The 17,631-nt window shown below is 38.1% G+C and overlaps 1 protein-coding gene across 1 annotated transcript; it reads right to left on the reverse strand.

The window, feature by feature from the left end:
* Nucleotides 1-14,473: 14,473 nt before the first annotated feature.
* On the reverse strand, nt 14,474-15,412 carry LOC121135173 (olfactory receptor 14J1-like). The gene has a single exon (XM_040733590.1). It carries the CDS (start codon nt 15,410-15,412, stop codon nt 14,474-14,476), a length of 939 nt encoding a protein of 312 aa, XP_040589524.1.
* Nucleotides 15,413-17,631: the final 2,219 nt, after the last annotated feature.

The raw sequence follows: 17,631 nt of genomic DNA on the forward strand, positions 1-17,631 counted from the left end.
GGGGGTCTGGATCGGTCCCATGCTGGCCTCCCAGCTGTCCGTCTGGGGTCCAAGAGCTCTCCCCTGTTCAGATCAGCTGTCTCTGCTGGTTTTGCCAGCCCATTCTTTGCTAATTTGCTTTTGCTCCTCTCTCTCTGTCGCTGGGTTCCTTGGGTTCTGTTCAGTATTTAACTGTGGGTGTTTGCCACTGCTTCCATCAGTCACTGGATGAAGGCTCCCGGATGCTTATAGACATCAAGTTCACTATCAGGAATAGGCATTCGAGGTGGTCTCTCCACTATTGCTTAGCTTGCCAGTTGGTGTCATCCGTTTAGATCACTAGAGGTCACAATGGTGCCTGATCTGTTTTCTAACCTATGATTCCCTCTTCCCCCTATCCTACCCCACCAGTCGACCTTCCTGTTCCTCCAAGTCCTACTCTCTCTTCCACTTCTCCCCCTCTCTATTTCCCAGGTCCCCCTCCCCCCATGCCTCAAACATTAGAGTTCTCATTTCTGCTGTTGTTGTTGATAAAATTATAAACAGAAACACGGTTCATTTTAATTTTCATTTCTGTCAATTTGCACAAGGGTTGACAAGACCAAGAATCTAAACATTTCATTCTTTTCAGCACTGATTTATTTTATTTTTTATATTTTATTTTTAAATTTAAATTTAAATTAGAAACAAGGTTGCTTCATATGTCAATTCCAGGTCTCTCTCCCTTTCCCTCCCCTCCTCCCATGCCCACCCACCAACTCCTCCAATATCCCCTCATTTCCCCAGGGAGGGTGAGGCCCTCCATGGGGTTGTCCATAGTCTGTCATTTCGTCCAGGGCAGGGCCTAGACCCTCCCCCAAGAGTCCAGGGTGAGAGTGCATTGTTGGATGGGTGCCCAAAGTCCATTTGTATATCCGGGATTAATACTGATCTGCTGCCCAAGGCTCAATAGATTACCTAGGCCTCCTCACTGACACTCACATTCAGGGAGTCTTGATCGGTCCCATGCTGGATTCCCAGGCATTAGCCTGGGATTCAAGAGCTAACCCTTGCCAGGTCAGCTGTTTCTGGGGGTTAAACCAGCCCAGTTTTAACCCCTTTGGTCATCAGTCCTCCCTATCTGTCACTGGATTTCTTGAGTTGAGCTCAGTGTTTAGCCGTGGGAGTCTGCCTCTGCTTCCATCAGCCACTGAATGAAGTTTCTGTTTCCCAGACTTTCTGGCCATGGGATTGTAGGCTGGCACTCCCCAGATTTATGTTTAAAATCCATATATGAGAGAGTACATGCCATGTTTCTCTTTTTTGACTGGGTTACCTCCCTCAGGATGGTTTCTTCTATTGCCATCCATTTGCCTGCAAATTTTGGGATTCCATTGGTTTTTTTTTTTTCTGCTGAATAGTACTCCATTGTATACCACATTTTCTCTATCCACTCTTCGGTTGAGGGGCATCAGGTTGCTTCCAAGTTCTGGCTATTACATAATGCTGCTATGAACATAGTGGAACAGACATCCTTGTTGTATGAATGGGCATCTTTTGGATATATGCCTAAGAGTGGAGTTGCTGGGTCTTGTGGTAGGTTTATTCCCATTTTTCTGAGGAATCTCCATTCTGATTTCCAAAGTTGCTGTACAAGTTGGCACTCCCACCAGTAGTGGAGGAGTGTTCCCCTTTCACCACAACCTCTCCAGCATAAATTGTCGTTGGTGTTTTTGATTTTAGCCATTCTGACAGGAGTAAGATGGTATCTCAGAGTTGTTTTGATTTGCATTTCCAGGATGGCTAAGGATGTTGAATACTTTCTGAAGTGCCTCTCAGCCATTTTAGACTCCAATTAAAAGTGGGCTACAGAACTAAATAGAGAATTCTCAACAGAATTGATTTTTATAAGGCCAAGACTGTGGTAGATACATTTAATTAAAAATTATTTGATTTGCACAAGTAGTTTCATTTTTGCTGAGCTAAATTTAAGGATTATTTCTAGAAAAAATTGTTTCAAATGTTTTTATAATAATATTGAGATGTGAATTTTAATCCATAGCCTTTGTGATGCATACTGTTTCCTTATTCACCAAAAATATAACCATCAAGAAAAGGTTTGAAGGACTTAAGGGAAAACACAGTTTCCACATGCAACCCTGAAAGCTTTATCTCCCCCACTCTCCTCAAAGAGTATTTTAAAAATTGTTACATAAACACATGGAATATCAAGCTCTTCTGTTTATGGTTCTCCTGGATATTATTTTAAAACTTTTACATAGATCACCTATGTGGTTTTGTTAACTTACTCATTTTCAGTAAGGTGAGTTGCCTTCCTTGATTGAATTATTCCCTTCTGTTCCAAACTCCTTTTAAAGAATTTAAGGTACTGCAAGGGTTTATAGACTATTTCCCTGCTTTCATCATTCTTCTTTCCAGAGCTCTCTCTGTCTAGAAATCACTGCTATTCCTTCTGCCTAGCTATTGACCATTTAACTTTTCATGAAACAATTCACAGTGACGTATCTTCACACAGTGGAAAGGAATATTCTACAACACTAGACTCCTATGAACGTAACTATCTTTAAGATTTAAAATTGAGTCATACATATGGAATCTCAGATGTTTTGCCTTTAAATTTTTTCTTTGAAGCTTCATCTTTTTGGGAGCACTGTGAAATGCTTTTGAATATTCATTGCCTAATAGTCAAATCACAGAATTTCATATGTTTCAGTGTAAACGTCTGAATTTTAAAATATGTTAAAACTAATTATGTTCTGAGGGCTGATAAATGCCTCCATACATGCTACACAGTGAGATCTACAGACTCTTAAGTTAACAAACATATAAACAACAACAAAATCCCAAACCAAACAAATGGAGAGATGGCTCATCTATATCTGATGGGAATGCCAAGAGTCATGGAGCCAGCACAGCTGCTTGACAAGCATCCAGAAAAGCTGAGCCATGTGATGGCTGATGTGTCACTTTTGGTTTTCATCTCTGTCTATTGCATACTTGGGAGACTTTTAGTATTTGTACAGTTTGGGGATATAGGGTTGATGGAAAATTTTTATGACTTATTTATGCCTTCTCCCTGGAGTACCTCTTCTAAGCTTCCCCTGGAAAGTCCTGAACATACTACCCTTCCCATTTTTAGGGAGATAACCTTTTTTAATCATTTTTATTTTACTTTTAAATAGCTTGTTTTACATGTCAATCCCAGTTCCCTCCCCCTCCCCCCTCCCGCTCTCCCCTTCCCCCCACCCTCCCACCCTATTGCCAAATCCTTCCACATAGGGGACATCTAGAATCTGTCATTTCAGTCTGGATAGGGTCCAGGCACTCCCCTAAGAGTCCAGGCTGACGGAGCATCCCTCCTTGTGCTATAGGCACACGATGACTGTTTGTATTCCAGGGATAGACACTGATCCACAGCTCAGGGCTCCATAGGTTGCCCATGCCTTCTCGCTGACACTCACATTTGGGGGGTCCAGATCAGTCCCATGCTGGCCTCCCCACTGTCGCTCTGGTGTCCAAGAGCTCTCCCCTGTTCAGATCAGCTGTCTCTGATGGTTTTGCCAGCCCATTCTTTGCCAATTTGCCCATCGCTCCTCTCTCTGTGTCACTGGGTTCCTTGGGTTCAGTTCAGCGATTAATTGTGTGTTTGCCTCTGCTTCCATCAGTCACAGGATGAAGGCTCCCGGATGGTTATAGACATCAAGTTCTTTATCAGGAATGGGCATTCGAGTGGTCTCTCCACTATTGCTTAGCTTGCCAGTTGGTGTTATCCCTTTAGATCACTCGAGGTCACTCTGGTGCCTGATCTGTCTTCTAACCTATTATTCCCTCTTCCCCCTATTCTACCCCCATCCACTCAACTTCCTATTCTCCCATGACCAACTCTCTTCCTCTTCACCATCTCTCTTCTTCCCAGCTCCCACTCCCCCCCCCATCCCTCGCCGTGTTCCCCATCCATTCAGAGGATCTTGTCTCAATCATTTTCTCTTGGATACTATGCATATATGTATATCTTTTAGGTCCTTTCCTGTTTCCCAGACTCTCTATCAGTGGAAGTGCAGACTAGCACTATCCTGATCCATAACTAACATCCATATATGAGTGAGTACATACTATGTTTGTCTTTTTTCGAATGGATTACCTCACTCAGGATGGTTTCTTCCAGTGCTATCCATTTCCCTGTGAATTTCAAGATTCCATTGTTTTTTTCTGCTGAGTAATACTCCATTGTGTAAATGTACCACATTTTCTCTATCCACTCTTCAGCTGAGGGGCATCTAAGTTGCTTCCAGGTTCTGGCTATTACAAATAATGCTGCTATGAACATAGTGGAGCAGATGCCCTTGTTGTATGAATTCGCCTCATTTGGATATATGCCTAAGTGTGGAATTGCTGGGTCTAGTGGTAGATTAATTCCCATTTTCCTGAGGAATCTCCATACTGATTTCCAAAGAGGCTGTATGAGTCGGCACTCCCACCAGCAGTGGAGGAGTGTTCCCCTCTCTCCACATCCTCTCCAGCATAAATTGTCTTCGGTGTTTTTGATTTTAGCCATTCTGACAGGAGTAAGATGGTATCTCAGAGTTGTTTTGATTTGCATTTCCCTGATGGCTAAGGATGTTGAGTACTTTCTTAAGTGTCTCTTGGCCATTTTAGTCTCCTCTATTGAGAATTCTCTATTTAGTTCTGTACCCCACCTTTTAATTGGATCCTTTGGTGTTTTGGAGACTTGTTTCTTGAGTTCTTTGTAAATTTTGAGATTAGCCCTCTGTCAGATGTAGGGTTAGTGAATATCTTTTCCCATTCTGTGTCCTGCCTTTTTGTCTTTTTGACTGTGTCCTTTGCCTTACAGAAGCTTTTTAGTTTCAGAAGGTCCCATTTGTTAATTGTCGATCTCAGTGCCTGTGCCACTGGTGTTATGTTTAGGAAGTGGTCTCCTGTACCAACTCGTTGAAGAGTATCTCCCACTTTGTCTTCTAAAAGTTTCAGTGTGGCTGGATTTATGTTGAGATCTTTGATCCATTTGGACTTAAGTTTTGTGCAAGGCGATAAACGTGGATCTATCTGCAGTCTTCTGCATACCAGTACCCAGTTATGCCAGCACCATTTGTTGAAGATGCTTTCTTTTTTCCATTGTACAGATTTAGCTTCTTTGTCAAAAATCAAGTGTTCATAGGTGTGTGGGTTAAAATTAGGGCTTTCGATTTGGTTCCATTTGTCTACCTGCCTATTTTTGTGCCAATACCAAGCTATTTTCAGGACTATAGCTCTATAATAGAGCTTGAAGTCAGGTATGGTGATGCCTCCTGAAGTTCCTTTATTGTATAGGGTTGTTTTGGCTATACTGGGCCATTTGCTTTTCCATATAATGTTGATTAATGTTCTTTCCAGGTCCTTGAAGAATTGTGATGGAATTTTGATAGGGATTGCATTGGATCTGTAGACTGCTTTTGGCAAGATTGCCATTTTTATTATGTTGATCCTACCCATCCAAGAGCATGGGAGATCTTTCCATTTTCTGGTATCTTCTTTGATTTCTTTCTTTAAAGAAACAAAGTTCTTGATATACAGGTCTTTCACTTCCTTGGTTAACATTATCCCCAGATATTTGATGCTGTTTTTGGCTATTGTAAAGGGTGATGTTTCTCTGAATTCTTTCTCAGTCACTTCATCATCTGTATATAATAGGGCCACTGATGTTTTTGAGTTTACCTTGTATCCTGCCACATTGCTGAAGGTGTTTATCAGCTCTAGGAGTAACCTTGTGGAGTTTTTTGGGTCACTTATGTAAACTATCATATCATCTGCAAATAGTGAAAGTTTGACTTCTTCTTTTCCTGTTTGTATCCCCTTTATCTCCTTTTGTTGTCTTATTGCTGTAGCTAGAGCTTCAAGTACAGTATTGAAGAGATATGGAGAGAGTGGACAGCCTTGTCTTGTTCCTGATTTTAGAGGAATTGCTTTGAGTTTCTCTCCATTTAGTTTGATGTTAGCTGTTGGTTTACTGTATATTGCTTTTATTATATTCAGGTACATTCCTGTTATCCCTGATCTCTCTAGGACCTTTATCATGAAGGGCTGCTGGATTTTGTCAAAGGCTTTTTCAGCATCTAGTGAGATGATTATGTGGTTTTTCTTTCGCAGATTTTTAATATGGTGGATTATATTGATAGATTTTCTAATGTTGAACCATCCCTGCATTGCTGGGATGAAGCCTACTAGATCACCGTGGATGATTTTTCTGATGTGTCCTTGAATCCGGTTTGCGAGTATTTTATTGAGTATTTTTGCATTGATGTTCATGAGGGAAATTGGTCTAGAATTCTCTTTCTTAGTTGTGTCTTTGTGTGGCTTCGGTATCAAGGTAATTGTAGCCTCGTAGAAAGAGTTTGGCAGTGAGCCTACTGCTTCTATTGTGTGGAATACTTTGAAGAGTATTGGAATTAGCTCTTCTTTGAATTTCTGGTAGAATTCTGCACTGAAGCCATCTGGGCCTGGGCTTTTTTTGTTTGGGAGCCTTTTGATGACTGCTTCTATTTCATTAGGGGTTATAGGTCTGTTTAGATTGTTTATCTGTTCTTGATTTAGTTTTGGCAAGTGATATCTATCCAGGAAATTGTCCATTTCCTTTAAATTTTCAAATTTTGTGGAGTACAGATTTTCAAAGTATGCCCTGATGATTCTCTGGATTTCCTCAGAGTCTGTTGTTATGTCCCCTTTTTCATCCCTGATTTTGTTAATTAGCATACTCTTTCTCTGTCTTTTGGTTAGTTTCGACAGAGGTTTGTCTATTTTGTTGATTTTCTCAAAGAACCAACTCTTTGTTTCAATGATTCTTCTCAGTGTTTTCCTGGTTTCTACTTGATTGATTTCAGCCCTCAATTTGATTATTTCCTGGCATCTGCTCCTCCTGGGGGAGTTTGCTTCTTTTTGTTCTAGAACATTCAGCTGTGCTATTAATTCTTTAGTATGACTGTTCTCCAGTTTTTTCATGTGGGCACTTAGTGCTATAAACTTTCCTCTCAGCACTGCTTTCAAAGTGTCCCATAAGTTTGTGTATGTTGTGTCTTCATTCTCATTGAAATCGAGGAAGTCTTTAATTTCTTTTCTTATTTGTTCCTTTACCCAGGGATGGTGCAATTGTGCATTGTTCAATCTCCATGAGTTTGTAGGGTTTCTGCGATTTGTGTTATTGTTGAATTCTAATGTTAATGCATAGTGGTCTGATAAGATGCAGGGGTTTATTCCAATTTTTTTGTATCTGTGGAGATTTGCTATGTTTTCTATTATGTGGTCAATTTTAGAGAAGGTTCCATGTGGTGCCGAGAAGAAGGTATATCCCTTTGTATTTGGGTGGAATGTTCTATAGATGTCTGTTAAACCCAGTTGGGTCATAACTTCTATTAGTTCTTTTGTTTCTTTGTTAAGTTTCTGTCTGGAGTTCCTGTCTAGCGGTGAGAGCAGAGTGTTGAACTCTCCTACTAATAGTGTGTGAGAATTTATGTGCATTTTGAGCTTTAGTAATGTTTCTTTCACGAATGTAGGTGCCTTTGTATTTGGGGCATAGATGTTTAAAATTGAGACTTGGTCTTGATGTACTTTTCCTTTGATGAATATGAAGTGTCCTTCTTCATCTCTTTTGATTGATTTTAATTTGAAGTCTAATTTGTTAGATATTAGGATTGCTACACCCGCTTGTTTCTTGGGACCGTTTGATTGGAAGATCTTTTCCCAACCCTTTACTCTGAGATAACGTCTGTCTTTGATGTTGAGATGTATTTCTTGTATGCAGCAGAAGGAAGGGTTCTGTCTTCGTATCCATTCTGCTAGTCTGTGTCTTTTTATAGGCAAGTTGAGGCCGTTGACATTGAGGGATATTAATGACCATTGATTGATGATCCTTGTTTGTGCATGATTTATTGTTAGTGAAGTTATTTTGTGTAGTTTCTCCTCCCTTTTTTCTTTTGGTGTTTTGTAAAGTGGGATTATATATTGCCTGTGCCTTTGTGAATGTAGTTATCTTCCTTGGATCTAGGTTTTCCTTCTAGCATTTTCTGTAGAGCTGGATTCATGGATACGTATTGTTTAAATCTGGCTTTGTCATGGAATATTTTTTTCTCCATCTATGGTAATTGAGAGCTTTGCTGGATATAGTAGTCTGGGCTGGCATCCTTGTTCCCTTAGCGTTTGTAGGACATTTGTCCAGGATCTTCTGGCTTTCATCTTTTCCATTGAGAAGTCACTGGTAATTCAGATAGGTCTGCCTTTGTATGTCACGTGGCCTTTTTCTTTAGCTGCTCTTAATATTTTCTGTTTATTCTGTAGGTTTGGTGTTTTGATTATTATATGGCAAGGTGACTTCTTTTTCTGATCCAGCCTATTTGGTGTTCTGTAAGATTCTTGTATTTTCATAGGCATATCTTTCTTTAGGTTAGGGAAGTTTTCTTCTATGATTTTGTTGAATATGTTTTCTGTACCTTTAAGTTGTATTTCTTCGCCTTCTTCTATACCTATTATTCTCAGGTTTGGCTTCTTCACGGTGTCCCATATTTCCTGGATATTTTGCGTTAAGGATTTGTTGGTTTTGAGATTTTCTTTGGTTGACAACTCTATATCCTCTAATGAGTCTTCAACACCTGAGATTCTCTCTTCTATCTCTTGTATTCTGTTGGTGATACTTGCATCTGTAGTTCCTGATGGTTTACCCAGCTTTTCTATTTCCAGCATCCCTTCATTCTGTGTTTTCTTTATCGTTTCTATTTCAGCTTTCAATCCTTCAACTGTTTGAGTTGTTTCCTTAATTTTTTTGGTTTGTTTTTTCTTGGTGCTCTTTAGATTCTTTGAGAGATTTGTTTATTTCTTGACTTTTTTCCCCCATTTCATGGATTTTTTTGTTTGTTTTTTCTTCTATTTCTTTAAGGGATTTCCTTGTTTCTTCCTTGTGGGTCTCCATCATCTTCATGAAATAATTTTTAAGGTCTGTCTCCTCTTCTTCGTCTATGTAGTGCTTTTCGGGTCTTGCTGGTGTTGGATCCCTAGATTCTGGTGGGGTCATGTTGGTGTTTCTATTGCTGAGTGAGCTCTTATTCTGTCTTCTTCCCATCTCTTCTTCCAGTGGGTGCTGGTGGGGTCTTTCAGTCTCCACTGGTCTCCTTCCTTCCTGAAGCTGAAGCTGGGGATGCTGACACAGAGTTTCGGGCCTGGAAGGGCTGATGTCTTTTCTGAAGCTGTACTTGCTGGGGTTGGTGTCTTGGAATGGCTGATGTCCTTGCTGTTTGGGCGGGTCTCCTGAAGCTGTACTCGTTAGGGTTGGGGTCTTGGAAGGGCTGATGTCTTTCCTGTGTGGGCGGGTCTTCTGGATGCCAAGAGCGGCCCAGAAGATCAAGGGGATGGGTGTTGGGAGGGCGGTCACTGCCGGAGACCCAATCTCACCTGAAGCTGGACTCGCTGGGGTTGGGGTCCTGGAAGGGCTGATGTCTTTCCTGTGTGGGCGGGTCTTCTGGATGCCAAGAGCGGCCCAGAAGATCAAGGGGATGGGTGTTGGGAGGGCGGTCACCGCCAGAGACCCAATCTCACCTGAAGCTGGACTCGCTGGGGTTGGGGTCTTGGAAGGGCTGATGTCTCTCATATTTCATTAGATTAATCCAGCCCACAAAACATGAAACACCACACTCAATAACCTACAAAAGTGATATCCTGTTGTAGAATATAAAACTTTATTTGAAAAAAAATGAGAGTTGTGATGCTTTCCTCCTCCATAGAAACATTTCATTGTAAACTCATAGTTCAGGTGCTCCACTATAGAAATTCTTATGTGGTTGGAAGAGCCAGATTCATCCCTGTGATTCTCTCACTTATATTCACAGCATCCAGAAACTAGCGACCATGTTCATTTGAAGAACATGGATGGAGGTAATAAAAGATGAGTGAAAGATAATTTCAATGCATATGCCCCTGTATACTTATACTTTACTTCCTAAGCTATTTAAAAAACATATTAAATTATTCTAAATTATGAATACAAATAAGGATTTTACAGAGCAGAGTTGCATTGTATCTGAACATTCTTATGTTACTAGTTTGGTATACAACTCATTCTTTAAGTTGTCAACATTAAAAACCTACAGGAGTATGAAAATTATCTAATTTATTAAAAAATTTAAAACTGATCTGGTTAAGTTTAAAACCCATAAATCAAAATTTTAATTTTCTCTGACTTTCTAGTTGTAACCTTCCCCATCTCATTAGAACAGACTTCTGGTTTATAAAAAGGTGAATACACCTAATATGAATAAAATCAAAGCAGTGAAGAAAGTATCTTACTAGTTTGCATTAGTGTATTTGAGTAATTTTTATAACATTGAATTAAGATAATATAGCTAAGAATTAAATCTTGTTTTTAAGTTAATTGGTACAGTGGGTAGTTAACTTAGATATTAGAACAATTTCCACTGCTGCCCAATAGATCCTTACTCAAATTGCACTAATAGTCATATCAGATAAAAAGAGACATATGTCCAAAATGTGAGATGTGAGTGCAGTGACTATCATTTTGTATATCTGTATACTGTCCATTTTCAAAAGCAAACACAATGAAACATTTCAGTTCTTTGCTTGAAAATGTCATCAGCCATTAAAACGAGATTCATGCCATTTCCCAAAACATGAACAAAATATGCTAAAGAAATATGCTAATTTCAAAGGAACAAATACAATTCCACAAAAAGGCCTCACTAATAGTAACATTCAATGTACACTGAAATTGGCAATATTTATGTTATGTCAGCAAATGGAATAGTGATTGTCTCCTAATGAAATGAGGAGATGACTTATAGCATGTATAACGCTTCTGTTCTGAAGAATAAGCCCTAGATGTTTATGCACCACAGAGTGATGGCAGTTAACTGCACAGTATTGTGGATGCCATACTTTATTTAGAGGGTGGAACTCACATCAAGTCTTCTTCACACACACACACACACACACACACACACACACACACACACACACACCAGAGGGAAATTTTGGGAAGTGACTGCCAAATTCATTACGTTGATTATGATAAGGGTTGTGGAACTATAAGTCACTAGAACAATTCTGGAAACAAAAGGTAATTCCTTAAAAATCAACACTAGTTTCAATTTTATCTATCCATCCTACTACTGGTTACATGAATCCCAAGGATATATATTATATAAAAGAAATAATATTATCATATCACACATTATATATAATATATTTAGATATGTATGCAGTGTTGTTTATAATTGTCAAGATATAAAAAAATTTGTGTTCACCAAATGAATGGGTAAGTGAAACATACTGTGCATATACAAAAGAATACTACCCATGTATAAAGTAGAAAGAAACCCTTCCATTTATCATAATAGAGATGCATCCAGAGGCATTATTTATTTCTTCAATTTCTGTTTAATAATTTTGGGTCCAAAGTGTGTTGTATGGGCTGGTTTGGAGGAAGGAAAGAAACAGGGAAAGGATCTAATTACGCTATAATCTCAAAAAAGAAATAATTAAAAAATATAACTAAGGAAAATGAAACCAAGTGAGAGTAGGGTGCCTTATTACTCAGTTGTGTACACTCAGACACGCATGTGTTTCTGAGAATAATCCAAGTAGACAAAAAAAATCAGTGCTTTCCTTTAACTTTTACAGAACAATTGGGTGTTCACAATTGCAGCACTTAAATGTGTGCAAATTATGGGACAGATGTGTCTTAATGGAGAAGTGTGACTGAACATAGAAGCAAGTAAGGTGAATAAAATACACCTGCATGGTCAAATTGAGGAGAGATTTCTCTTATTCATTTTCTACTTCTAAGAATGAGTCTGAGTGAGTCGTACTATAACATGGAAAAATGAATTTAAAACATCTCATTGTTACTCAAGCTTCTTCCTGTTCTCCTTGGCCAATAACGGTGTCACCAAACACTGGGATTATAAAACAAATTGTACATTGGTCATTTCCTTCCTGTATTTGCATCAAATTTGGAGATACCACTTCTTTTTCTTATTGAGTTAGACAGGATTTTAAAAGAATACTAGGTTCCTCTCAGGTCTCTTTGGAAGGCTTGTAAGAGATGAGCACTGGGCCATGAATAGCCCAGCATAGCCTGGGATGCTGACATAGCTGGGCAGAGATAATGATTGTGATACTACTGATTCAGGCACCAGATGCTGGACTCTGGGAGACTGTTTTCCAAAGCTGAGCAGCCAAGGCACCATCTTTGGTGGAAATGACTGCTGTTTATGGACTTCTTTCCTTCAGTGTTTTTCTCTAAATTGGTGTTGAAACCCAGGTCTTGTACCTATAGTCTAGACATAGGCCAACCAGAAGAGAGAGTGTTTTGTCACAAGGAAGGAAGGGGCAGTAATGTCAGAATTCTCACGTTTATGGGATTCAAAGGTCATCGGTAGTTCATCACAAGGCTAGTGTGAATAAAAAGTAAGTTATATGTAAATGAGTAAGTTGTTTGTAAATGAACCATGCAAATCCAATTATATAACAAGTATTGAGAAACATATTGTTTTTAAAAGAGAATTTATATTTTTAAATAAAATTGGGGTCTATAACAAAGCTTTTTGTAATTATGAATAAAATCAAACTAATGTCACAGAACACATATTCCTAAAATTATTTTATACATTTGAAATATCAAATATTACAAAGAAATTTTTTTGTTTTTTTTTTAAGACAGGGTTTCTCTGTGTAATAGGCCTAACTGTCCTGAAACTAGCACTGTACAGCAGGCTGGCCTCGAACTCTCTGCCTCTTGGGTGCTGGGATTAAAGATGTGTGTCACCACCATCTGACTTAAGAAAATAATTTTATGAACTAAAATGAACATAGTCAAAAGATCTAGTACAGAAGACAATAAAGTACTTAGAAATCAAAGAGCAGATCTTTACCCAAGTCATTTGGTAATGATAATCCAGTATTTTGCTAGCTAAAATTTGTAATTAGATGCTTATATAAATACATTCAAAATATAACCTTAGAAAACAGGATTTATTTGCTTATGTTGTCACTCAATCAACTTATAAAATAACAGAAGCGAAATGATGTAACTAAAAAATATCAAATGTAATTTACATGTTTCTGCAGATGGATTGACAGTCCAGTTCCTGAGGAAGTGAAAGGTATGATAATCATTCACTTGTGGTTGTATCTTGAAAATCTATACTAAATTTTGTTACTACAGATGTCCAAATCTAAAACTCAATATCCTATATACAGAATTTGAATAAAAATGGCTGGAATAATTGAAATAGAGACTGAAGAATTGTTTTACCACTATAAAACAATGAATTATCATTCTTATGATGCTTCTTACTAAAATAAGAGAAAATATAAGCAATTAAAATACATGAGAACTAGCCGGGCGGTGGTGGCGCACGCCTTTAATCCCAGCACTCGGGAGGCAGAGGCAGGCGGATCTCTGTGAGTTCGAGGCTGGGCTGGACCAATAGCCTCGAAAACAATACAGAGAAACTCTGTCTCGTAAAAAAACAAAAACAAAAAACAAAAAAAATACATGAGAACTAACAAATATTATCAATGAATTTGATCTGTTGAACTAGCATACATTTGAAGAAATTTAGCAAAGGTAAATATTATAGCTGTTATACAGATTATAGCGCTATTTGTCATTATGTGTCAGGCATCTGACCAGACTTAAACCAGTTCTAAGATTCCCTATGCATAGTTCTTCATGAACTATTAAAATCATGGGGGTTTTACAAGAGAAGTGCCTTGGCCCTACACTGCTAATTGGCACATAAATGATTTATTTTTTGAAGGTAATATGGTAACATTATTTAAGAGAGTTCAATATTTTGTACACTTCAATTCAATAAACCTTTATAATTATAAGAAAAAACTTCAATGTTATTACTACTTACAATAGTTGAATATTGAAGATATTTAATATAGGCAAAATGAATGAATATATACAGATAAATTTTAATATGCATTAATAACTGTTCTTCAGGAAAATAGAAGACTATGCAAATATACCGAATGATATCATATAAATTTATATCAGTATGTATATTGACAGAAAAAATGAATTTTATAATAAAAATTTGAAAATAAATTGGTGACTTGAAAATTAGACTTGGTGGGTGGAACTGGGGTTAGTAGTATAACTTTTGCTGTTTTTATTGTAATATAGTAATATTGCCTCTGCAAAAGTGTTAAGACACATATCAGTGTGACTGTCTGCAGATGCACTAGGAGGTAAGATGCAGTCGATCTATATTACAAGACTTAATTTTTGTTAATTCAAAAGAATAACAGTTTTAATAGTAAAATGCCAAGAAATCAGACAATTTACTTGCATAAGGACAATGGTTATATAGTTTATCTAAAGAGAAAATTACTCTTCATTAACATTACAGGTTGAAGGAACACCAATGACTAAAAGCATTCCTGCATATAATTGAACAGTTAGTAACAACAGGACCAAATAATGATTCTAACCAGTGAATTTTGTACTCAATAGTAACTTCCTTACACCACTCTTTAGGGTCTCATTCCTCAGACTGTAAATGACAGGGTTGAGTATTGGCGACAGTACTGTGTAAAAGATTGAGAGCAAGAAATCTACAGCAGTTGGAGAGTCTGACGTTGGGTTTAGATATGCACAGGAGCCTATGGAAAGAAACAATGAGACAACAAGAAGGTGTGGCAGACAAGTAGAGAAGACCTTAGACCTGCCTTCACCAGAGGGCATCCTGAAAACGGTGGAGAATATATGGACATAGGAGAGGACAATCCCGATAAAACAGGAAAAAACCACTGCAGACATGAAACCAGCCACTCCTACTCCTATAAGGTAATCATTAGAACAAGAGAGCTTGAGCAACTGAGGGACATCACAGAAGAATTGGTGGACTATTTTGGCTCTGCAGAACCTGATAGAGTATATGGTTGCAATATACAGTGTTCCTGGGATGCCACTGCTTAGCCATACAACTGTCACAGCCAACCTACATGTTCTGGGACTCATGATGACCTCATAGTGCAGGGGGAGGCAGCTGGCCACATAACGATCATATGACATCACTGTGAGAATGGCCACCTCACCCCAGGCAAAAGCCGTGAAGAAAAAAACCTGCAGCATGCACTGGGTATATGAAATGTATCCACTGCCTTCCAGGGAATTGTCAATAGACTGGGGAACTGTGACAGAGAGGGAAGAGAGGTCCAGAAGGGAAAGATGCTTCAGGAAGTAATACATTGGAGCCTGCAGCTGTGGGTCCAGTGTTGTGATGGTGATAATGATGAAGTTACCTGCTGCTCCCAATAGGTACGTCACCAAGAAGAGCAGAGCGTGCAAGATCTGAAGCTCACGGTTGTCAGAGAACCCCATTAGGAGGAATCCACTCATTGTGGTTATATTTCTCACAAACATTTTGGGAATAGAAATTATGGTAGCAGCTGGAGGATAAAATGATATAGTAAATATGGTATGAAGATAGTGAGGCATTATTTATTTGTTCATCAATACTTATTTCAATAATTACTGTATCAGTTGACACATATATTAAACCAGCCATACTCTAGTTATTAGATCTCACACTATCCACTCATAAACCAGTAGTTACAGGTAAATGTACATGTGGTCCATTACTAGTTCTCTCAAAGAATGCAGTTGTGTTTGATCTATGTAAAATCACAATTCCATTGCCACAATGGAAACCCTATGCTTTTGAGGCATCAATAGACAGTCAGTGATGGGCTGTGGCTGATAAGTTTTTGAACATGGGAGCAGTTAAATACAGGTAGGACAGAGACTGTATAGGTAGGACATTTTAGAAGACAGAATAGGAATTTATAGGGAATATACCAGGAATTAAAATATAATTTGGTTGTCCACTAGAAACAGCTATAATTTTAGTAAACAATACTGTCATTGCTAGAAACTAGTACTGTTATTGTAAAATCAAGTGTAAAAATGAATAGTTTTATTGCTCTTAAATTACCGTGCAAGAGTTATTGAAATCAAGCACAAAAATACTTGTGCAGGAGAATACACACGTTTCATTCTCAATTTAGATATCCTATTTCATTTTATGGATTGTTTTCGGGGACAGGCTGATTCTATTTGAGCTGCTGTCATCCATACTAGGAGCTCTCAGGTACAGCCATTAAAGAGCTAGCACTTATCACAAAGCTAAGACAATTGCAAAGGCAGACTGTGAATTATTGAGGTGGTTTAAAATGTGGAGGAAAATGGCTAAAATCCAGTGCCTAACTTCAAGAAAAGACTGGAAAGTTAAAGTCATTTATTTTTCAGGTAGAAGAGAAGCCATGTTTTAGCTCATGATCTTTTGCTTTGATATTTGAGGGATTTGAGGAATTGAAAAATAACCCACCATTCTCCCCATGCATGACACATGTTTGAGTTTGAGAGTTGATGAGAATTTAACAAAGGTTCTGCTTTCTGCAGTTTTGTTTCTATTAGTGAGTTCTAGGCAACAAGAGCAAACATGCTTTGTCAGTCTTTTGATGTTTTAAGTCCTCTGATATATCACCAGATATTTTCTGGCTTCTACTTAAAACTCATATGCCTACAAGTGCAATCACAGAATAAAATTTGAGGCCACTCTTTTGAATCTTGAGGCATTTTCCACTTAGTGGCACCTCTCTGTTGAGATAGAACAAACTCTTTCCACTTCCCACACATCTCTTTTGCAAAGAATGATTTTGATAGCAAATCATTCCAAACGTCTGTCCAATTACTTGATAGGATGTTGGGGTTTGATTACAATGAAAATGGATTTAGAGCCAAGCACAACATGAGAAAAAGAATTCCAGAACCTGTTGCAGTCACATGCTGACTTCAAACCGGTGTGGGCTACATAGAAAGATCTTCCATCTAAAGGAAAATAAAACCTTGTTAACAAAACTAGATTACTTTTGTTTCATATGATACAAGTCTCATGTCTGAAAGTCTCTTGTCTCCTTCTCTGTGTACCTTGAGTCATAATTTTAATCCTTTTAGAATATCCATATTTGGTTTGGTTTCTTCAAAACCTCATATCCTACAACAGAAATCAGGGCAAACCAGAGATCTTACATGTTTCTCACAGTTTTCGTCCTTCCAAATTCTGTTTCTTTGATAGTATTTTCCTTGAAGTTGGTAAAATGACAAATATGATTATTGTTCATAATAAATTTTTATATTCATTCATTCAGTTCAATACTTCAATCTGACAAATCAAACAGTTCACTGAGTGGTAAGAAAACTGAGTAATATTGATCATTCATATAAATGAGACAGGAGGCAGGTTTAGTTCCTTCCTAAAACAGGTCTCATTTGATCCACATAGACAGTTTCAACAACTTGGAGTTCAATATTTTAGTAGGAAAAATGTAAGAGTTAGTAATTTAACAGAACTGGCATCTGAGTTATAAACACTTACATTGAAAAAGACAAAGTTAGAAGGTCACAATCACGTTGAGCATGTCCATCTAGGTCTGTTTCTCTTGTTGACATCTGAGAGCTGTTGAAGGAGTGTTTTAATTGTTTACAGAAGTGTCACAAATACAAGAATATACCATGTAAATTTTTCTCATTCTCGCAAGGCCCCTTATTATACCTACATGAATTTTTGTAATCTGCTTATT

The sequence above is a fragment of the Mesocricetus auratus genome, unplaced genomic scaffold, assembly GCF_017639785.1.
Source record: "Mesocricetus auratus isolate SY011 unplaced genomic scaffold, BCM_Maur_2.0 Super-Scaffold_100031, whole genome shotgun sequence".
Taxonomy (NCBI): domain Eukaryota; kingdom Metazoa; phylum Chordata; class Mammalia; order Rodentia; family Cricetidae; genus Mesocricetus; species Mesocricetus auratus.

Excerpts from the sequence above, each read along its gene's own strand:
- LOC121135173 (XM_040733590.1), bottom strand. The coding sequence starts at position 15,412 with ATGTTTGTGAGAAATATAACCACAATGAGTGGATTCCTCCTAATGGGG.